A 23,136-nucleotide genomic window follows, 5' to 3' on the forward strand; every position below is an offset into this window, starting at 1 on the left:
AAGGCCTGTGGATTATCTTGAGTAACTGGGTCATGAATTCTGGGAAGGGATATTGCTATTGAGTTTTTCAAATGTATTTTTTGAACGCTTTGAGCACCACAAGCCAAGTGCCATCTAGTTCCATTATACTGAAGAGAAGGCAGATGTATAACATACAATATGTACTTTGATTTGGGGATGAACTGTACCTTTAAAGAGATAGCTGAACTGTTTGGAGATATATTATTTAATGTAAAGAAAGTAGATCTATACCACTCTCAAGTCTGTACACTTATTATTAACCAGCTACTAATTAGCTTAGCTTAGCATTTAGACTCAGGGCAGGACAGCCAGCTAATGTTTGAAATGAACCCAAACCATGACCCTTAAATTTGACTTATTTACAAGTTTTGACTGTACAGTCAGTAGACAGAAATAAATGCATAAACAAGTGCTGGAACTTTCTTTCTGGGTGTAGTGACTTCTTAAAACTTCAAATTTTTATGTATCGGTTTGTGTGCACATTAAACAAGATATCCCCTGCTACTTGACTTTATGCTAAGCTAAGCTAACTGCCTACTAGCTTGCAACACCAGCTGCATTTTAAGCATGCAGACAGGAGGGTTTTATTGATGTCATCCAACTCTCCAAAACAAAGCCATTAATTTTATTCCTCAAAGTGTCAAACTATTCTTTTAATCATCCAAAATCTGCCTCCTGGCTGCTAAAATTAGAGTCGGGTAAAATTAGAATGGCACCTTCTTCTCAAAGTAAAAGTTCACAAGGATGTCAATGGAAGGTCTAAACGGGCCCGACAATGAAATCAAAGGAAGCTGTGATAAGCAGCAGGAAGACAAACCATTCAGAAGTTTTTGTGCACAGATAGATGTTTCTCTCTGCGCAAAACAAACTCCTGAAAGAAAGGTGCTTTCTTATTTAATTTGCTCATGAGTTGAACCCAGATCTGCCCGCCAACGAGTTCTTAACAAGGAACATTAGCCTGAAGAACTGAGCCTGAAAGATTAATAGGGACGACACTAAATAAAGTCTGCATTATATTGAAAAGAAACATTCGAGGCATTCTCCCTTTCTAGACAAAGTTTCTCATCTATCCATCATCCCTTTGTGCTCGTCTCCATCCGTCCATCTGTTGTGTTTTATTCTCGTCATCACGCCTTCCTTCTACCCGTTTTCATCCCCGCTGAGAGGTAGAGGAGCTGCAGCCTCATTCTCATCTGCACACTCGCAGTCTGGACGGCGACCACAAGTCAGAAAACATGTAAGAAAATTAATGAGTGAGTGGAAATTGGGTGTATCTTCACACTTTAATTCAAACTTACATGAGGCAGGCTGGCCATCTTTGTCATCATCACACTGTGCTGCGAGTCGCTGTAGATGTTCTTATCCTGACCGGGGTCGCCTGCTAACATGTACAGCTCTCCAGCGTGGACATCTGAGACATTCACCTAGAAGGAAGGAGAGGCAGATGGATGATAGACAAATATAATCTGTTACTGTCGCAGAAAATGTCTCCAACATATTGTGCCAGAGAAGATGGATGGATCTCTCTCTCACACACACACACACACACACACACACACACAAACAAATAGTACAAAGATCCAGATAAGAGGATTTTCATGCTGTGCAGGTGTGTGTTACACCAACCTGAAATGTTTGAGGGTTGAATCCCAGCCAAAGAGTGTATCTGTAGTCCCAGGAGCGCAGAGAGTAGCCCATGATCTTTATGTCTTTGAGGTCAGGGAGGTCAGAGTTCACCTGAAAGAAGAGCATTGAACTATTAAGGACACCTGGAGCGACATGATTTTTCTTGTGATTCTTTCAGAATCAGGGCTGTAAATCTTTTTTGCCGAATTTTTAGAGTTTTTAGAGAAAGTTTTAGAATTCGTTATTTTGCATTTCAAAAAAGTTTTGATGTTCACATTGACACATTTACTTACAAAGCACATTAAAAAAAAAAAAAAACGAGTTGTCCGAAGTGCTGTACATCAATAAACAGATGAAACATAGCATAAATAGTAGGGGTCAACGGGTTATCAGCTTAGCCGATTATTGGGAACAATATTTGGTATTTTGGCAATTATCTGCATTGGCATTTTATTGTAATTATCAGCAACATAATTAATCAATTAAAAAAGCACAAAGAAAGTGTCAGCATGGGAAGAACTATTACTTTGTAACACCCCATGGAGCTATTTTTTAAATTCATTTTCTATTTAAATTTTCACTTGACTTTATTTTTAAAAAGTTGCTGGGAACTTGCTGTATATGATCAGTTTCGATTACCCATTTGCTAAAGACATTTATACAAAGTTTTGCGTTGGAGTTTGTTAAGTCACAAATTCTAAATATTGACAGAAAGATTTTCATTTTTATTGTAAATGCGTATCGGTTTCAAATATCTCATTAACTACTAATAATCGGTATGCCCTGAAAAACTAATATCAGTCAACCCTTAATAAAGAGCATAAAACAGGATATAAAAGACTGCTTACAAAAAGGCAATAAAACCACAAACCAGCTATTTTCATGCAGGTTCTCAGAGTGCCAAGGAGAACAACTGGGGTTTTTAAGCAAGATCTAAACAAAGGCAAGGAGGGGGCTAATCTGGAATCTGGTCTAAACTTTTTTTCTAATTTCTTGCCATTTTTGGGTCATTTATTCTGTCGTCAGTCATTGCCTTGTTTTAGAAAAACATCAAGTCAATTTTGAAGCATCTTGTTAAAAACTTTCTGCAGCACTGTCAAATCTACAGCTGCCAACTCCTCCTGTGATCCAGGCTGATGAGCTGATGTCAGGCTGCCAAACTGTTCCGTACAGAGATTAACCTACAGCAGGTGCAGCACTCATCTGGATAATATGTTCATTCAAAGATCCTGCGCTCGTGGCTGGCAGCTCTGGTACGACCAAATGCACAATGCAGAGGGGGTCAAAGAGCAACGGCGTAACGAAAGGCATTCAACACGACTTCAGTTTTCCCGACCTTCACTAATTTCGACATTTTATAAGCACCGACAAAATCCATTCATTAAAAGTAACAGTGTGACACATTAATTAAAAGAATGTGCCTGCTTTCTGGACGATAGGAAATAATAATGATTTAACCTTTAGATGGCTCATGAAAGCTTTTTAATTTGCTTTTCTAAACACTCCACCCGGTACCTGTGGTGTCTCAGCAGGTCGAGGGTACTGGCTAAAAGATATGTCTTCCTCGTCCTCTCCTCTCTCTCTGTGTCGGAAGGTGTAGGCCAGGTTGTCTCCTTCTGTACACAATTGCGTCTGAAAGCAAGAAAACAGACCAAGGAGGAGAGGAAATGAAAGTCACAGTCTGTTAGATCACTTTCATGTCAGGCTTGTTTATGGACTGTTTACTTCTTGCTGCACTTTGTTTGGCCATGTTAATACAAGGCCATTTAAACTCACTGTACAAAAGGTGTGTGAAGGTCTCATTCTCTGTTGTTGTGGTGCAGTTTGTAGAAAACTGACATGTAAACATAAATTCAACTTAAGACCAAATGAAGGTCATTACAAAAAATCAACAAGATTAAAGTTATACGCACAAAGGCATGAATGTTTCCTGTCATCTCTCTGTCAGCTTCGCTAAAGTTGTGCTAAATTTAGGCTCTTACGTCTATTCTGTGAGTGTTGGTGGTGCCACCCATCAGAATGAGAAAACCAACTCACTACTCTCCTCCTGCCACTTTTGCTAGCTAGCTGCTAACCAGCCAGTAAGCCTGGGTCGTATCATAGTTTAACTAACATACCAGGATATTTAGGAATCTCACTCATTGTATGTAGTGCACAGCACGCATCACCAGAGCCCAGTCTCGGTCTCTACTGGTGGAACAGATATCTTAGATGAAAGATACACAAAACCTAGTGGTGGAGGAATGAGTTGCAGGACTGTAAACAGCCGTCAGCCAGTAACAGTGGAGAGAGAGCATGGGGAATAACGGAATGATTTTTACATCTGACTTGGTAAAATTAAAAATCTATTTTGACCAGACTGGTGCGGGTAACTGTTGGAAGAGTGGACTTACTAACTAGATTATAATCACAAGTAACTAAGACGGTTTAGATGAGTTTTATTTTTTGTTTTATGATGTGGAAACAGAGCAATTAAGCTCCATCAGTCTTCCGTGACCAAGAGAAAGTTGAATTAAAAAGGTGTACATTTGTATTTCTCTGTTTAAGGGGGAAAATAGGTGTGAGAATATCATTTCTTAACATTTTGCGGGTTTTCAATGTGTGTTTATTAGTCTGAAAAGCTGAGAGTAAGTAGCCTACTCAGCGTAGTATAGTTCAACTTTTTCCAGTGTAAAGTAAACTGTAGCTTGCAAAACTGTGCTTCCCCAACCCTGACAGCCCTTTTCACCAAAAATAGTGTGTATACAGGGTTTTTCAAATACAGGTAAACCCGCTACAATAGACTATAGACTGCTTTCCTATTGACAGTAAAGCAGCACTATGTACACGGCTCTGCAGCAGATGAGTATGCCTCTCTGTGTGAGGTTTTTCTTTTTGGAGTGACATGTCTGCATCATGGACAGTCCTTAGTACAGGTACACAGTATAAAGCAGCATGGAGGCCTGTGAAAACTTTATGGTTCTGTCTATGGTGTCGTCTTTTTATATATCTCTTACATAGTCAGTCAAACTCGGTGCAGACTAAAGTTAGTTTTTTGTGCAGTGGGAAAGGGGCTTATGTTAGAGCAACTAGAGGGTATAAAGGTTATATGACATTATTGACAGGTAACACACCATTTCTTGTATAAAGTGACAGATTTCTCTTGGTTTAAACATTGTTGAAAACATTTGGGATAATTTAAGAACACAACTCAATATTACATACAACTCAATATTACATAAAAAAAAAAAAATCACACATATTATACCTTTCAGTTCATAGCTTAGGTAAGTGAAAACTACTAGATTTAATAAATGCATTCATTTTCATCCATTCATACCTGGAAAGACATGTCAGGACAAGGTTTAGGTGCTCGGAGGCCAGCCAGGTAGGAGACAGTAGGAAAAACATCCACCAGCTCCACCATGTTTCTTATAACTTTGTTATCTGAAAGAGAGAGGGGTCAGCCAATTACAGAAAGCCTTACATAGCCACTGACAGCAATTAGTCAAGATATCCACTAAAATTTATTAGATACCCTGCTCTTAAATTTCATCATCATTGCACCATTTGCACTTGAAGTAAAAACTGTCCGAGGCAAAATATCAAAGTGTATCCCTATCTAAATACTTTTGGGAGCTCTCCATGTATATCAAAGACTTCATTAAAGTCGAGTTGGCAGAATAATACATGTTTAAACACTTTTTTTAATGAGGAATTAGGAGCAAAGATATTAAATCAAAATTGCGTTCCCTTTTGTGACTTGAAGGTGCTCTTGAATAATGAAAGGATTGTATTGGTTTTGTGTTAATCAATAGTAATTTGTTGTCAGTGAAGGAGCCTCACCCTTAAAGCTGTGCTCCGATTGGATGAGGGCATCAATAAAGGGAAAGGTAGACTCTCCCAGCCGATTACGACGTGTGGTGACTCCAGGAACGTAGAAGATAAGAGGTACGCGTGTTGACACATCAAAATTGGAATATTTAGCCCATTCGCCGTGCTCTCCTAATGACCAACCTGCAATGAGAGGCAGAAGGAGAGATAATGAAAGATGTTAGTTCATAAAGACTGAGGCAGACAGGAGAAAGAAACTTAACTATAGCTGTGAATCTATAGCAAAAAAATAACATTTTAGATACAGATTCCTAGTCATCTTATATTTGAAAATGATTGCATTTGATTGAGCTTTACTGGGTATACATCAAACAGTCATGGAAACGATTCACTCCAGCATCCTCCACTGAAGGAGACATTAAAAGAAATTGATTTTCCCAGTCAAATTTTTTTTTTTTGTAAAAGTAGTACAAAAAAGGGCTGGATTTTTAGAGTACAGCATTAATGTGGAAGGAAGTATTGGTACACTATGGTGTTACAACACTGCCATCTGGTGGTGAAAGATACACAACTGCTACATGTCTGTAATGTTTACTTTGAAAGAACAGTCTACTTCCTACACAATGTGCACCGAGAGCCTGATAACTGACATCATGACGTATTCAGTTCATTAAATATTCCCAACCAGAATTACTGCCATGCAGTTGTATGCTTTCACAAACAAATCAAGTTGCATTTACTGTTTACATTCATGTCTGTGAAAACATGGATACTTTACACAAATCTTCCCCTCTACGTCACAGAGGATCTATACAATCAGCAGAGTTTCGAGGTGGACACCCTAGATTAGACTCACCAATTCAGTATCTGACCAAATGTCGCCCCTAATGTTTCTGAGCTTTGATATATAAAAAAAAATCGCCAGACAGTGATTTTGCAGAATATTATGGTGTCACAGTGAAGGTGACCTTTCTGACCTCTTCATTTTATCCTATTAGGGTGGGATCACATTAGGGACCCAGACCCAGTACTCGGAGCGCGGTTGAAAAGGTGGTCTCGACTCGATTGAACAGGTACGGTCATCCTTGAGTCTAAGTGGGTGTTTGTGCCAAATTTGAGAAAACACCTTCAAGGCCGTCTTGAGATATTGCATTCACAAGAATAAATGGATGCAAGGTCAGAGTGACCCATAAAAAATGAAATCGAGTTAGTTCGTCGTTGACTCAAGTGGATGTTTGTGCTAAATTTTATGAAACACCTTCAAGGTGTTCTTGAGGTATCACATTCATGAGAATGGGACTGATGGACTGATGGAATGACCGAGACAACCCCTAAACATAATACTTCCAGCCAGGGCTATCATCTGCACTGAGGCATAAAAATGAACTATGTCATTGTTTTGACTAGAAATCGAACTCTAGTATAATCATCCATTCCAAGTTCACCCAAAGCATGCATCTACTCACCATGATCTGAAGACATCACCACCATAGTGCTGTCTGCCAGCCCCAGCTCATCAAGAGTACTGAGCAGCCGTCCAACTTGAGCGTCCATGTAAGACACAGCAGCATAATAGTGCTGACGGATACACAGCTGGAAGACACGACGCGGGTGCATATTTCAGTGAGTAGCAACATGTAAACCAGCTTCCAAATGTTTTCAATAAGTTGAGAACAGCCAGTTCATACCTGAAAGTCTTTAGGAATTGGTCCATAGGGAAAGCTAATGTTGAGTTTTTGGACGTCGTCTCTCCTCCTCACGTCTGTCCAGGGGTTGTAGGCCACAGGAGGAAGGAGTGTAGGGACATTGGGGTCAGGGGCCAGAGTCATTTGCTCTATGGGATACAGACTCAGGTACTCCTGTAATATAGAACCAACAGGTTTACAAAGGATGTTAAAAAATATGAATAAATAACAGGTGAATTTGTACTAAGACAGCTAACTATTACCTCTGCCAAGGTGGTTCTGTTTTTGATTTGGTTTGTCTGTCAGCAGGACTACAGAAAAACTGCTGATCTGATTGTCATGTAACTTGGTGGAAGGGTGCAGCATGGGCCAAGGACGAACCCATTAAATTTTGGAGCAGATCCAAATCACGGGGTGGATATACAAATTATTCTTACATTTGTTAACATTGTAAGAGATGAGATGGCACTTGCCCTTGGCAGTGGTTTGCACTCTCCAAGTGTCCTTGTGATTGGTTCTGTACGGCTTTCCAAACTGAGAAACGACACAAAGAATCTCTTCCTTCCAGCAGCCTAAGGGCTCATTTATGCACAACTCTAGATATGAGTATGAACAGAGATGGGGCCATCAGTCTGCCACAAATGAATTCTGTCCATGTTTGTGCATGTTTTCTGAAAGCTTATAGATCCGGACGAAACAGAGCAGTTCCACCTAAGATCATAGAGGCACTGTAGCACAGCTCAAGCAAAACACGACTGAAGAAAACAACAAAGACATTCAAATAATGGCACTATAAACAAATAAGCAAAATTGTGAAAAGAATTCTCCATCCACATGTCATGATGTATTTAATGGCCTCACAGACCACAGCTGACCAAAATGCTGCCTCCGTTAAAAGGGTACATTGTTACACCTTTGAAACCTTTGACCATGTCCTCCGGTCTACTATAAGGGACACATGGAAGTATGAGGGCAGTGACATTTACAATGTTTGAAACAGACAGATTGATTTTTGTACATTAAGTGAGTGTTAATGAGCCCTAAATATCTGGCCAATACATACATGCTATTTCTACATCACACTATAGTAACGCCTTGTTTGCCTGCCTCGGTATCTCTCCATTTCAACTCCATCTGATCCAAATTACTGCAGCTACTTTCCATCGTCTCCCTGTCCCTTTTAGAATCAGTTCAAGCACTGCATAGTCAGGCTCCTCTGTGAAGGAGTTGTTGTGCCCTCAGGCCTCCAGGAGGAGCCTCCTGTCCTCAAAGCAGGAATTTCTGGTTGTTTAAAGGTCAAAACTTGAAACAAAAAGGTGATGGAGCTTTTGCTGTTGTTGCTCAGTAACTCTGGAGATGTCAGACCAGTCAAGTCTTTCAAAAGCATTCAATAACCATGTTTTCTTAGGCTCTCTCTTGATTTTACAACTTTTTTTCCTCTTAATTCTCTTCATACTTTTGTTAGCTTGCATTTTCCTATCATGATTTGTTGTTAAAACTACGACAGTATAAGTGTTTTAATACAACAACTCATTTTTAAGTACAATTACTTATGGTGCTGGTTTATGACAAGAGATAAAGGTATGGAGAAGAAGAGGGCAGGTAGGAACTCATTCTTATTTTCTGGTAGTTAAAGAAAATGGTTTGTACAACGTAGTTGCGATTTCAATAATACTATTCTATCAGTATTGTGCAATGGTTAAGCCTAAACCTTTACCTGTGCTCTCTTTAAAGCTACCATAATCCTTTGACAAAACAGTAATTTTACATCACTGAACACAGGAGCTGCTGGCCAAACACTGCCTAGATCAGTTTGTTTGTGTTATTTTATGACTGTGGTGATTATCATGTAAAACACAAAGGTCACACATAAAATCCCGTGTCCTGCTATGTGAAATTATTATTTTTGACAAACAAGTTTAGTGGTTTTGAAGATAGCATAACGGATATAGCAACTTCAGTTCCCAACTGGAAATGGCTTTCTGACGGCATGGTAAAGCAGTAAAAACATTCTATACCACATGTACACTTAAACTGATATTAATTTGTTAGGTGGGTGTTTTAACAGTTTAAAATATGTTTTGCTGCTGACCCCGTCCACAGCAGTAAAATCCTTAGCTTCCAAGGCAGGACTTATCCAAACTGTAGGTGTTCCAATTGCCATCTGCTGCTGGTAATGCACTGACTATGGATGATTCAGTCTGTCTCTGCTCTCATTGAACTTCCACTTCATCATGCTCTCTTCCCACTTCAAGCTGAATTGCATCTCCCATATATCTACATCCTCTTTTCTGTTAGAAACTGCCACTTTTGCATCTTTTTTGTTTTGTTTTGTTAATTTTTCTTAAATCTGGCTGATATAGCCATGTGTGTCCAGGGTCTGGAGTAAATCACATGTAGCAAACATCACATGCTGACACGGAGAGCTGGCCTGACCTTTTCCCTCTTTTTTTTATCTCTCAACTTTCACTTTGTGGGAAATCCTCTGCGGCATGCCGACATTCATCTCCATTCAGTCTGTCTCTGCTCTCATTGAACTTCCACTTCATCATGCTCTCTTCCCACTTCAAGCTGAATTGCATCTCCCATATATCTACATCAGTCCTAATTAAATTCACCTCACATACGACATCTGGCTCTTAGTCTGGTTTTCAGAAATTCCTTGTCTTTATACTATTATCTGGTTTAAACTTTGCTTCATTAAAAACACTGTAATTGTAAACTGGGATTGCTGCCTCACTGTTGTGTGCTTTCCGCAAACCAGTTGTAAAAACATGGATGCTTCACACACACATCCTCCCCTGGAAGCAGAGATCTATACAATCAGCACACTTTTAAGGCAGACACCCAAGATTAGTCACGCCATTACAGTACCTACGCAACGTTCCTTTTTTACACTGCTTACTCAGCCCACCTATGACTACAAACTTATTTTACACTGATTTTAATTATCATTTTATCTTTGCACCCCTTGCACCCTTTGCACCCAATTTTATTATTTAGTAATTGATTTTACCTTTTATATCTTATCTCTTATTATAACTCTATCTTTTATTATGATTTTATATTGTATTGCCCTGAAAAGTACTTTGAATTGCCCTGTTGTATGAAATGTACTATACAAATAAAGCTGCCCTAGCCCTGATCCGACCAAATACCTCCTCTTCTGCAGGTGCTAATACTGGTTTTAACAATGCAACTGTGAGAATTCAACTGTCTTCTAACTTTTAATGTACATTACATTTCAAGCAATGTACAGAGGGTCTTAAGGGTGCTGATATTGAGTCATGTACCTGTGGTATCCTGAAGGGTATGTGTGGTTTGTGAAAGCCCACAGCCAAGAAGAAAGGAACATTATCGTTGGCCCGACTCTTCAGTAACCTCACTGCCTCGCCTGTGCTCTCCAGGTCGGGGAGGGTTCCCCCAGGCTGCTGTGTCACGTTTACTGCACACAGTAGGTTGGCGTGGAGCTGACCATCCTCTCCTTTACACATCTGCAAACAAGGATTTTATACTAATTATTAAAAGTCAAATTTATGCACAGTTCCTACTGAGATGTAAGTTTTTCTTGTCAGTTTCTCTTGCTTGATATGGTAAACTTACGCCACAGTTCAAATTGAGTTCACCTCCGGGTGCGCCTATTTCCTCCCACTATCCAAAAATATGCATGTTAGATTAATTTGCTAGTCTAATTTGTCTTTGATTTCTTAACCCATTAAAAAAAAAAACATTAACTTTGAGATGAGAGAACCAGAGGCGCTGAAATACTAATTCATTTGCAGGTATTAGGACTCATTACTGGGGTTCTCTACTGAGCAAAATCTAAGTCAGGCCTTGATGAACAGAATATGATTATTCTACTGTTTTTACATGTGTCAATGTATAAAATATCTACCAATTTTTAGTGGTTTATATGGCAAAATTGAATTTAGTGGTTCCTATTTTGTACAGCTGAGGGGTGAGCTGACAAGCATTACTCCGAGCAACGTTAGCCTTTTTGTGTGTACAGTACTGTTAACATTGTATGTGTGTAAGAGATATTTTTCAGACCTTTTCTTTCTCATATCTAAACGAAGCTGGGTGGTAGGCAGGGATGGACCAGCTGTACGGGTAGTCATCACTGTGGTTAGAAGCGATACCTAGGAAAAGAAAACACAAAACAACCATTGTCATTACTATACAACTGGATAGACAAAAATGTCTAGACTCATTCTTGCAGACTGGGTTAAAAATGCTGCTGGCTCATCGTTATGTTGTGGTAAATCTGTGCTTCTTAGTGCAGTTTCAATGGTAACCATTCAGCAGGGATCTCTGAGTCACTTACTTAATTTGCTGCCATGCCAGAATACCCTGCACGTGTAATTGTGCTTCACACATCAACTTAGATTTTTATTTAAAAAATTTATATTATTAATATTACCGGGATGAAACACCTTTCCCACAGACATGGTGAAGTACCCTTTAGATTTAAAGTATTGTGGCATGGTTGTGTAGTTTCCAGAATGGACTCTCCAATAAGAATTGAAGTCATAGAGCCTGGTCGTGTCTGGTCTCCGACTGGTTAACATGGAGGTTCGACTGGGAGCACACACGGCTTGCTGAAAGAGGAAAACACACCTTGAAAAGATTTCCCTGAGACTATATTTCATGCACTGAATATACACAACACCAACTGACCTGTGCATATGCATTGAGAAAAATTTGGCTTTTGGATGCCAGCTGGTCAATGTTCGGTGATTTTACCACAGAGTCCCCGTAACAGCCTAAAGATGTCCGCAAATCATCGGCCATGATGAAAAGGACATTTCTCCTCTCTGAAAGCAGAAACACATCACATTCATTTCATGTTTTTCACATCTTAGAAATAAACCTAGAAAGTAATGAGGTGGGGCTTCATAGCAGGTTGGTGCTGTTAGGGACTGTTCTTTATTGATGAGAGGGGAGGGGGTGGTGCAGAATGGGGGAGTCACCTTGAATATTTTTTTTAACACTGGGGAGGGAATTTTGGTTTTTGATTTGGCTAAAGTGAGGGACATTCAACTTTAAATGGTCATAGATTATTCATTTTAACCCAAACCTGGACAAATCGGCTCGATTTCTTCCAAAAGCATTGGAAGAAGGCAATGAGCAACTTAGAAGAAATGAACCAAAAAAATCGCAAGAAATTAATTTTAAAAAGTACAAGAAAATTACCAGAAAAAGTTGTAAAACTGGAAAATTGAAAATAAATTAATAAATAAATAAGTGAATGAGCTTGAAAGTGCTTGAAAATTCGAATAATTCTGTACTATCATTTTAAACATGTAATTATGTTAACTGGACATAGTGTTTGGACAGTTTTCACTAGCTTTTTTTAAATTTGATTTAATCTACAAATATTTTGCAATATGCAGGACATCTAATGCAAAGTTGCTCATCGCCTTGTTTTGAAGGAAAAAACAATTTGCTCAGGCCTCAAAGGTTTTAAATACTTGTGAAAGGCGTCTGAACACGGCATAAGAAAACTTTTCGATCCACATTTCATTTCAAGAGCCCCAAAACCCACAGTATGGTTTAAAATGCATGTTTTTTTCTAATAAAAGCTCAAAAATCACACTATTTATCATAGCCAGAAACTGTGAAATATAGAAATCAACTGTGGAGGGAGGGTCAATATTCCACAATCATGGAGGCTGTGTTTTTTTATCCAAGGTCATTCTGTTCAGTGCCTCTTATGTCATCTTTCTGTGCTCTCTTGGGACTCTCCAGACCCCTTCATGGCCCCCACGCATGGTGTTTCATGGTGTTTCATGGTGTTTGGGCGGGGGTGGTGGGGGGGCTGGGAGAGAAGGGGTGGGTAGGGTTAGGGACGCTGTTGTTTATGTTGTTTTACGTTTTTAATGCGTGAAGCACCTTTGCTACATTTTTTGTATGAAAAGTGCTCTATAAATAAAATTTGATTGATTGATTATAAATATTTGTAGCTCCAAAGAGGGTCATTATATTAAAAAAAAAGTTTTGTCACACTCCAGCCACCACCCACTGACACAAATAAAGTACAATCCCTTTTGTGTACTTCTGAATGTCTGTAAGAGTGACACTGGATAACTCAGAAGCTCAAACACTTCAGCCAATATCAAACTCACAGTGTCTGCACACAAGTCAAAGTCACAAAGCTCCATTCAGTGAGTGAATCACATCAGTCAGGGTTAGCTTCCAGCTGCAGCCGCCAACATAAACATCAGAAACTCTCATTAACCGGCTAATGTGAGCGAGTTACTGAGAGTTACTGTTCAGACAAGACGACAGACGCTCAAATTAATCTACAAGCAATAAGAGATGATACGATAACCAGACTAAATCACCGCCTATGCAGCCTCCGGGACATTTTCTCAAGGTTTGCTCGTTATCCATTCAACGTTTGCTAAGAGTCAATTTTACCTCTTCTGGCTACAACAGCAGGAGCCAGTGTGTGAAGAAACAGGAACAGAAGCCTCATTCGGACACATATGAACATCTTGGTTATGCGAAAAAAAACTAACGATAAATATCTTTCAGACAAAGTTTACTTAAAAGTTAGTCTCGCATCCCTTTCGCAGTTGAACTGTCTTCTGCAGTCCTGTATCCAAACAAACGAGCGTGTCGGTGTCGTCTTTAAATAACTTCCTGATTATTTCGACCTGGATGAGATATTTTCATTGGTCTACTCAGCAGTCAGCCCGCCCCATAAAGCTAATCACATTAGTTCAATGTTGTGTCAATCAATTAACGTTTTTTTTTTTCTAACTTGACAAGGCTGTAGCTGGTATATGCTGATGAAGAGAGGTCTCACTCTGCACTAAATTGACTTGCACAATTTTAACAAGATAAATGCAAGGTGTATTTTATGGCGTTTTAAAGCCCATAGATAAATAAATACATGAATAAATGTATGAGTAATTAAATACATAAATACATAATCATACAAATATGCTTAATAAATGAATACATGTATCATTATATAATAAAACAGTTACATAAAATAATGGATTAACTGTGAAATAGCAAGTAATTTGCTTTAAATTTCATCAGGATTAAACTACTTATACTATTACTTATGCTAATAATAATATAAATAATAACAATAACAAATTTGTATGCATAATTTAAGCATTTAAAGTTGGTTTGTCAAGCAGGGTGGCGCAGCAGAAGCGTGCTGGGCCCATAACCTGGACCTAACTGATGGATTAAAACCATCCTCTGCTAATTATACATGCTTTGGATACTCAGCAGGTGTCTTTCCTAACCATCCATAACCACATTGCCTGATTACCATGTTGAGTCATTGTTTAATTTAATAATTAACCATACAAATGAATGAATGATTTTCACCATGAATACTACTACTTTTATTACTACTTATGATAATAATAATAATAAAAATTAATAATAATAATTATCATTATTATTATTGCTATTATTTTTTTAAACCCCAAATTTAGTACAGAAAGCAGAGTGGCACAGCAGAAGCGTGCTGGGCCCATAACCCAGAGGTCAATGGATTGAAACTATCCTCTGCTATCTGTATAGATTTGGATTCTACAGTTGTCTCCATCTATGCCATCCACACTCACTCTAGCAGGTGTTTGCTAACACATTCATTGCAACAACAGAGGCAGGTTGTATCTGTTTTCTTGCTAATCTGAACATGCTGGAGATTTCTGAATGGAGTTGGGGAAAAAGATAGAAAGAAGGTCACCGCAGTTTCCACCAATATCTTAACTTTGCAACCAGTGCAGTGTTTCTGGGTTCTCACAAGTTCCCAAGTATTTCCACAAAATTAAAGAACAGATTTTCAATCCCCTTGATCTGAAGTGTTGAGCAGAGGGGTGCAGTGGAAGCGTGCAGGACCCAAAACCTGATGGTTGATGGACTGAAACCATTCTCTGCTTTTAAAAGTTTTGGATCCACAGGGTGTCTTCTGTCCTTTCCATCCATACTCACTTTGCCATGTTATCAGGTGATTGTGCTGTCATTAGCGCAAGTATCTAAACATGTCTCTTTTATGCTAAGGTGGACACTTGAAAGATTATTGGATGGAATTTGGGAAATCACTAGACAGAGGGTCACCACAATGTGCATCATTTTCACAGCCTGTGCGCTGATTCTCGATTCCCCAAACGTCCCAAAGATTCCCACAGAATTAAAGCACAGATTTCCAATACCCATCTGTCAAGCAGAGTGGCGCAGCGGAAGCGTGCTGGGCCCATAACCCAGAGGTCGATGGATCGAAACCATCCTCTGCTAACTGTAAATAATTTGGATCTGCAGGGTGTCTCTCACACAAACCTTTGCCCAAAATGTGTGCTATTTGCTGCACTGCATCACCTCACCTTTATTCTCCTACAGACTGTGAGAGTTTAGTTTAGTGCAGCTACACTGTGTACATAGATCTGATAAACTAGAGCACAACATCAAGTTTGATGTGCAGACTTTACACTGACAATGCAACTGAATCGCAGGCTACAACGTAGGTCCATCAACATCAGTACACAAGAACAAATCGTCATCAGCGTGCATCATCCATCTACGCTGCTGTAGCGGTGAGAGCAAAATGTAAACAAACTTGAATTGAGCCCTTGTTATAGTGGCATTTACATGTTGAAAAAAGTGTGAAGAGGTGGACACAGTCGCAGTTGGGGAAAACAGGCCAACTTGGCATGTCGACTTTGTCAGTCACACAGTGATATGCTCATCCCAAATTTCTGATGCTGTCAGAATTTTATCCCAGGCTGTCTATAATACAAAACCGTGACAGCGGCCATCCTCAAACCTCTCTCACTGTGCGCCGTAGGACCACCGTTTTAGAGCCACTACTAAATATATTACTGCGTTTCTTTTACAGTGGTCATCTTTCATCTGGGTCGGCCGATAATCACACAGTTTACACCGGGCTGTAGTCATGTTCTAGCAACGCAGAAAATATAAATATTTCAGTGTGATGACAGATTGGTCTTGGTTATCTCAACATCAATAGACTGTCTGTTTGTACCTCTAACACAATGGAGGATAATTTGTGCTGATTTATGGGTAGGGCATGACAGAAGTATACGTTCAAAAAAAGCAGTCAGAGGCTTCACTGACTTTTGATGGATTAGGTTAACAGATACATTTATTTTACTTCAGCAAGTCACATTATGGATAATTGAAAGGTCAATGGGGGTCAGTGGCATGACACTAATTATTTTGTGTTATTTGGTTAAAATTTGTAAATCAACTTACAAAAGACTAACATTCATTTTTGTAAAAAAACAAAATGGTGGTAATGTTATTCAAATCACATGAAACCAACACAAATACAAAATGTACATTTCATGCATGCTTTTAAAACAAGTTTTTAAAAGATTTTTGATTTGCTCATCTTGACTATCCTCATTTGTCATTTTACCATGAATAAATAATAGACAAATAAATGTACCATTATATATAGTTACTGCCTCATATAATTTCTTTTCTTTTATATGTGGTAGCAATTGAGCATTACATTAAAGATATATTTATTTATTCATTAATTTACTTATTAACCATTAACTTATATAGCTTTGCTATTTATTGATTGCTTGATTTGAGCATTGGAGCAGTTTGTTGTAAAATTCTATATTTATTATTATTTATTATAAGTATTTAATTAGATAATTATCCATATATTTAGTTACAACACCTAAAACCCTCCATACATTTCTCCCTAATTACAACTGTCTACCATACGAGCGGGATGTATATTAAAGTAGCAATACATTTAATAACTACACAAAGATTAAACAAAAATACAGTTGAAAGATTACGGTGTAGGTATATTATGAGAGAAAAAAAGAATATAACATCTCCAAATCATACTTCCTGAATCGTGAGACACTTGAACGCGACAACAGCAGAACGGGCTCCGGCTCCTGAGTGAGTGTCCGCTGCAATAGACGATCTTTGACCACAGAGACATGGCAGACACCGGGGCTAAACGTGAAGCTGACGGTGCTGGGACTGATGAATTATCTCAGAGAGTCAAGAGGGCGAAAGCTGACAGTGAGAATGGAGGAGAAGCTGGAAATGAACCTGAATCTGAGAATATTCTGTCTGCGTTTAAAACATCCAGCGTCCTGAGTGATTCTGCGCGGGAAAAAAACATCTTCATCCATGGAAAGGTGAGCTAACTTAGCTGTGAGGGGGTATTTAGCTAACTGTGGCTGTGGCTGTGCAGGGAACTGAGTTATTAGTAACGTTAGGAGGAAAGGTTTTACTGTTGTGCTCATTCAAAGAAGCATGAGGAGTTTTATGAATGGCGGAACATTGACTTCCGGCTCGATCTTTCAAAATAATAGCATGTGTGGTAAGACTTTCTTGTAAAGATGGACTTTTTTAGAAATGAGTATGACAAAGGCATGTTTAGAAAAAGGACTGTTATGCATTTATGGATGATTCTTCAACTATTATAACCATTGTTTTTTTTAAATAAGAAAATTTTATGGCCTTTTATGTGGGCTCGTTTTTTTCTTTTTGCTTAATTTTTGCCCCCAAACCAGATTTTAGACAATCAACTCAATGCAATTATTAATTTAAGTAGAAATTTCCCAGAAATTAGTCATAGAAAAGAAAGGCACATAAAGTTTTCCTGATAAATATCATTAAACAAACAAGCAACAACAACAACAACAAAATATGAAAGTACGAAAAAAAATATTAATTAAAAAAAGGTAATTCTCTGGGGGGAAAAAAAACAACTGACTAATTTCAGATCTAATTATGATAATTAAAAATAGAGTTTGCTGGACATTTCTCCGTAGCTTGTACATTACTAATTTTTTGGAATTTGCAGGACATTTTTTGCTAATCCCCTCAGGTTTGAAAAGTTCAGTACTTGTGAAGGTGTCTGATTGCAGCACAAGAGAAATGATGTACACGATCTAGTTTTTAAAGGGTTAATGAAATTATGTGCTGTAATATACTGAAATCAGAAGAAACAAGGTACATTTTTGTTACGTCAAGAAAATGTTAATTGGCTGTCATTTCCATAAAGCTCAGTTGTACTTTAAATGTACAAACAATAAGCAAAACAACATTTTAATATTGTGTATTTTGTGTACATTTCATACTGATGCAAACAAAGCAAGCTAACCTATAAGATTGTTTTTAATGTGACAAAACCTCATTTTTAAAATTCATCTTCATCACGTGATTTTGTTTATTGTGATGGAAATGACATATGTTAATAGAAATATTAGTGTTATTACTGAAAATATTGAATCAATGTATTTCTCTCAAATCTGTTCGATTTGCACAAAAAAATGGACCATAGTTGAAGAATGACCCTTATTTTAGTTTTGTGGGGTAATGCTCGTCATTGTCGGCTCAGGCTGAAATCAAACAGCTGATCATGTCATCACCAGCTGGCAGATCAAGAGGCTGTGGTGATCCTGGAGAAGACGCCCATCAGAGAGGACGCCCTGGCTGAGCTCTTCAGCGGCTCCAGGCTGCAGCTGGAGATGAGAAACGACATCTACAGCACGTATCGGTTACAGCCTCCCCCTCAACTCAGTGGTAGGGTCCGAAAAACACAAAATTGAAGATATTGGGCCTCACTCACAAACAGTGCATATGCATAAATTTGTGCTTAAACAGTGCAAAAGAAATCCAGGATTCGTCAATATTTTCTTTCCTGAATCTGTTTGGACTTTGCGAACAAATGTAGAACTGCCTCACAACCGTGCATACGCACAAGCTGTGAAGTCCTGACTTTCTTAGAAAATGGAACGACACATCCAAACCGAACACACAACAACATAATTAACAACCATTAATTTACTAATGCATGCACTTAATTTATCCTAGGCCTTTCTTCCTCATCAGTTATTGTCATTATTAAGGATTTGAGGAGTTACAGGCTGCTGCGTCTACATGCGCTGCCGCTGTTGTAGCAACTCAATAATTGAAATATTCCACAATAAAAACCAAGTGTCCAAGTTCAGCTTACACTGAAGTAAATAGAACTGAATCTTCCTGTAATGATGGCCACTCACACCAATTTTTGGTGCCAAGAAATTATTGTTAGACCTATTATTATTATTTTTATTATTATTAATACTAATCGTAGTAGTAGTGGTAGCATTGGGAGTGATTTCAAGGATTGTGACTTTGGCCATCGAGTCAACTCCAAGCAGGTGTTAAGTTTAGAATGATTTTAATACAATATACACACACTGGAAAGAGCAAAATCAGCCGATGTGCATGTGTCATGAATCTGACAGTAGTTTTGCAGGCTCACTTATTTTATGTGCTGAGTGCACGTTTATATGCATATATTAATAATTAAGGCCCATTGTGAGTGGGGAAGCCACTTTGGCCATCCAGACCACAGTGTCACCGCCTGCGTGTTTCTGTTGTGCAGAGATCAAGACCACAGTCGTGTGTCCAGCAACCGAGAAACACGTAAAGAAATACCAGCGTCAGGAGAGTTTCCTGGTGGAGGAGACGGAGGAGGACTATCAGTCCATCACTCTGCCCTACATCCAGAAACAGAGCTTCAGTGTGCAGGTCAGCGTCCTGATAATACCCCGTGTTGCATTAGTAGCATACAAGCATGTATACATACTTACATACATGCATACATGCATACATACATACATACATACATACTTATATACATACTGTCTGTGTGGAATCTTTCACCCTGTAGTGGGTTTACAACATCCTGGAGAAGAAGGCAGAGGCTGACAGGATAGTTTATGAAGATCCAGACCCAGATGTTGGATTTGTCCTCCTCCCAGATTTCAAATGGGACCAGAAACAGGTAAGATACCTGGAAGAGATGGGGGGCATGAAAAGATGAAACATACGTTAGCGCTGTGATCAGAGACATTAATACTCTCAGGACTACGCTCTTTTCTCCTGGTATGAGAAGAACTTTATGTCAAACTCAACTGTGAAGTTTAGTGGCTTGATGTTTTTTTGGTGATCATCAAACCTAGAATATGATCAAAAATAGAGATGTACTGACTGTGAGATTCTGGGTCGATACTTAGTTTAGTTAGTTAGTTAGTTAGTTTAGAGTTTAACCCTTTCAAACCTGGGCAGATTGGTCAAATTTCTGTCAAAAGCATGGGAAGAAGACAATCAGCAACAAAAGAAGAAATGAATGAGCCAAAAATGACCAAGATATTACTGAAAATTACAAGAAAATTACCTGAAAATTAGGGGGAAAAAACAAAAGAAAAATACAAAGAACTGAAAAAATAAAAAGGAAATGACCTTGAAAAAGTGGTTCAAAATTAGAACAATTCTGTAACATAATTTTGAATATTAATTATGATAATAATAAATAGATTTTCTGAGCTTTTTTCCTTCTTCCCTAGACATTTTCCCCTAGCGTTGTACTAGAAATTCAAATCTATAATTCCTTGAAATGTGTGGAACATTTCTCACAAGTTACTTATCGGCTTTTTTCCATGTTTTATAAGAGAAATTACATCACTTTGCCTAAGGTTCAAAGGTTTTAATACCTGAGAGAGGCGTCTGAAAACGGTTATGTCGTTCCAGGTTTCAAAGACTTAAAATAAATATTTGTCAGATAGCAAATTTCTCCCTCAAACAACCCCAGTTATTCAAGTTTGACACCAAAAAATACATTACAAGATTACATTTGAAAATGTCTGAACATTATAATTTGCCTTCCTTCAAGACTCATTTTTACTGAATGGAGTTTGAACAAATCATAATATAAATCAACGCAACCTCCGTTAGCTGTTAGCTCTGGCCACTGGCTGTGAACAGCTGACATCACCTCCTGTCAGTTTTAACACGGACTTGTTTACAATGAAGCATTATCTGCAAAACAAAGGGTGCGTCTCCTGATGCGACAATGGTGAGTTTACTGCATCCTTTGGTCCAGGCTGGAAATCGTTAGTGTAGAGCCCTGCTTTTTAGCCAGCCCAAGAAAACAAACAAACAAAAAACAACAGGGTTTGTACAGTCATAAAAACCTGGAGAAGTTTTGGAAAACTAAATATACCCTGTAAGTTTTGGAAAAGTCATGGAATTTTGTTTCACGAACCTGTATAATAAGATGATGGGTGTAAGGCCCATCAGAAATGTGAAAATCCAACAATATCTTCTGTTTTTACAGTTTCTGGCTTTGATAAATGGTATCATTTTTGCAATATTTAAAAAAAATATGGAAGGCCAAACACGAAAATTAAAAAAAAAAAACATGAAAACTCTTTCTTTAAAAATTGCTAATAACTTTTTAGAGGGAAAAAAGCCCTTTTTTTAAACAAAACATGCTGGCAGGTTTGGAATGCATGTTTTATTTAAAAATAGGCAGTAAAATAAATACAAAATAAAGCCATTTAAAGTTGTATGATCCCCTATGCTAAAATAGAAAACATAACTTCCTCCCCAGTACTTAAAGAAGAACTTGACATGCCTCCCCCTCACTTGAAGCCATATTTTAAGATTTTTGGACTATGCAGTTTCACAGTATCTGTCCTCTGCTTCAGGTGGATGATTTGTACCTGATTGCTATTTCACATCAGAGAGGCATCAAAAGTCTGCGAGACCTAACGTCAGAGCATCTGCCTCTGCTGCAGAACATCTTCCACAAAGGAAAGGTGAGGTTACAATGTCACCTCGGGGAGTCATCGGACAGACAGTTTACTGGACGCATGCCATTATGTCAAACACACAGAGAGAGTGACAGCACCTGTTTGATTGTCTTAGGAGGCCATCCTGCAGCGCTACAAGCTTCCAGCCAGTAAGCTGAGAGTCTACCTGCACTACCAGCCGTCCTACTACCACCTCCACGTCCACTTCACCAAGCTGGGCTACGAGGCGCCGGGCTGCGGCGTGGAGCGGGCCCACCTCCTAGCAGACATTATCCAAAACCTCCGGTCGGACCCCTGCTACTACAAAACCAGGACCCTGTACTTCCCCCTGAGGGCAGATGACGGACTGCTTGGCAAGTTCAAGGAGGCGGGGCGGCTGTAACGTACCGTCTCATGTAGATTCCAAAACTGTTTCTTAGTGTCAGACCACGTCCAATCATCTTTTTTGTGTGTGTGTGTGTTTTTTTTATAGGTTTGGTTAACAAACATCTGTTTTCCCCATTAACAGGACCAAGCTAGCCATTTAGCTCTATCAGTACAGGGTTCCCATGGTCATGGAAAAACCTGGAAATGTTGTGGAATTACACAATCCTGTTTCTCCACTTCAGACGCCTTTCAAAAGCTCTTCATCCTTTTAAATCCGAGCAAAATTGGTTTAATTTATTTCAAAAACATGGGGGAAAAGGAAAATGGTCAACTGGGAAAAAAATGTCCCACAAATCGCAAGATGTAATTAAACAGTGACAAGAAAGTTACCTTAAAATCAGTTTAAAAAAAGGGGGGCTGATTATTAGAGAATTTTTCCAAGAAATAGGAAAATTTGTCCTGAAAGTCATATTTATAATTCTAATGATTTTGTATGTAAAATTATTTTATAGTGAAAATAAATAAAAATATAAAATAAATAAATTTTTCAGCATTTTACCCAGGTCATTGTCATGCTTGCTTTTTTTTTTTTTGTTACTTCTTTTACATGCTTATTTTCAGGTGATTTTCTTGTAACGTCTACATTTTCTTTCGTTTTTGCTAATTTTTGGAAAAGTCATTGAATTATTAATCCTTTGAAACCTGGGCTAATTGGCTTTTATTTCTTTTAAAAAATGGGAAAAATGGGAAGAAGGCAACAAGCAACTTAGAAGAAATTAACCAAAAAAATGCAACAATATAGAAAAAAAGTACAAGAGCATCACCTGAAAATGAGCAAAAAAAAAGGAAAGTAAAAAAATAAAGACAAACAAAGTCCTTAAAAATATTTGTGTAACATAATCTTAAATGCACATATATGTGCATATAATTCTGACTATTAAAAATATCATTTTCTCAACATTTTTTCCTGAGCTTTTTAAAAATTCTATTCTAAATCTATGAATTTCCTGCAATTT

At 38.4% G+C, this 23,136-nt stretch overlaps 2 protein-coding genes and 1 non-coding gene across 3 annotated transcripts; 2 read left to right on the forward strand and 1 right to left on the reverse strand.

The window, feature by feature from the left end:
- Positions 1 to 1,021: 1,021 nt before the first annotated feature.
- Positions 1,022 to 13,748, reverse strand: ids (iduronate 2-sulfatase). The gene is made up of 13 exons (XM_042493121.1): positions 13,566 to 13,748; positions 11,823 to 11,959; positions 11,566 to 11,743; positions 11,196 to 11,284; positions 10,439 to 10,639; positions 7,149 to 7,319; positions 6,927 to 7,053; positions 5,473 to 5,643; positions 4,967 to 5,073; positions 3,163 to 3,279; positions 1,648 to 1,758; positions 1,320 to 1,445; positions 1,022 to 1,229 (listed from the first exon to the last, which is right to left on the reverse strand). Exons 1-13 carry the CDS (start codon positions 13,639 to 13,641, stop codon positions 1,149 to 1,151), a joined length of 1,692 nt encoding a protein of 563 aa, XP_042349055.1. The 5' UTR covers positions 13,642 to 13,748; the 3' UTR covers positions 1,022 to 1,148.
- Positions 13,749 to 15,338: 1,590 nt separating this feature from the next.
- trnam-cau lies at positions 15,339 to 15,410 on the forward strand. Its single transcript has one exon. It is a non-coding gene; the product is annotated as a tRNA-Met (tRNA).
- Positions 15,411 to 17,098: 1,688 nt separating this feature from the next.
- On the forward strand, positions 17,099 to 22,678 carry dcps (decapping enzyme, scavenger). The gene is made up of 6 exons (XM_042493439.1): positions 17,099 to 17,302; positions 18,545 to 18,695; positions 19,543 to 19,688; positions 19,831 to 19,944; positions 21,650 to 21,760; positions 21,870 to 22,678. The coding sequence occupies exons 1-6, from the start codon at positions 17,099 to 17,101 to the stop codon at positions 22,134 to 22,136; spliced, it is 993 nt and encodes a 330-aa protein (XP_042349373.1). The 3' UTR covers positions 22,137 to 22,678.
- Positions 22,679 to 23,136: the final 458 nt, after the last annotated feature.

The sequence above is a fragment of the Plectropomus leopardus genome, chromosome 9, assembly GCF_008729295.1.
Source record: "Plectropomus leopardus isolate mb chromosome 9, YSFRI_Pleo_2.0, whole genome shotgun sequence".
NCBI classification, from domain to species: Eukaryota; Metazoa; Chordata; class Actinopteri; order Perciformes; family Serranidae; genus Plectropomus; species Plectropomus leopardus.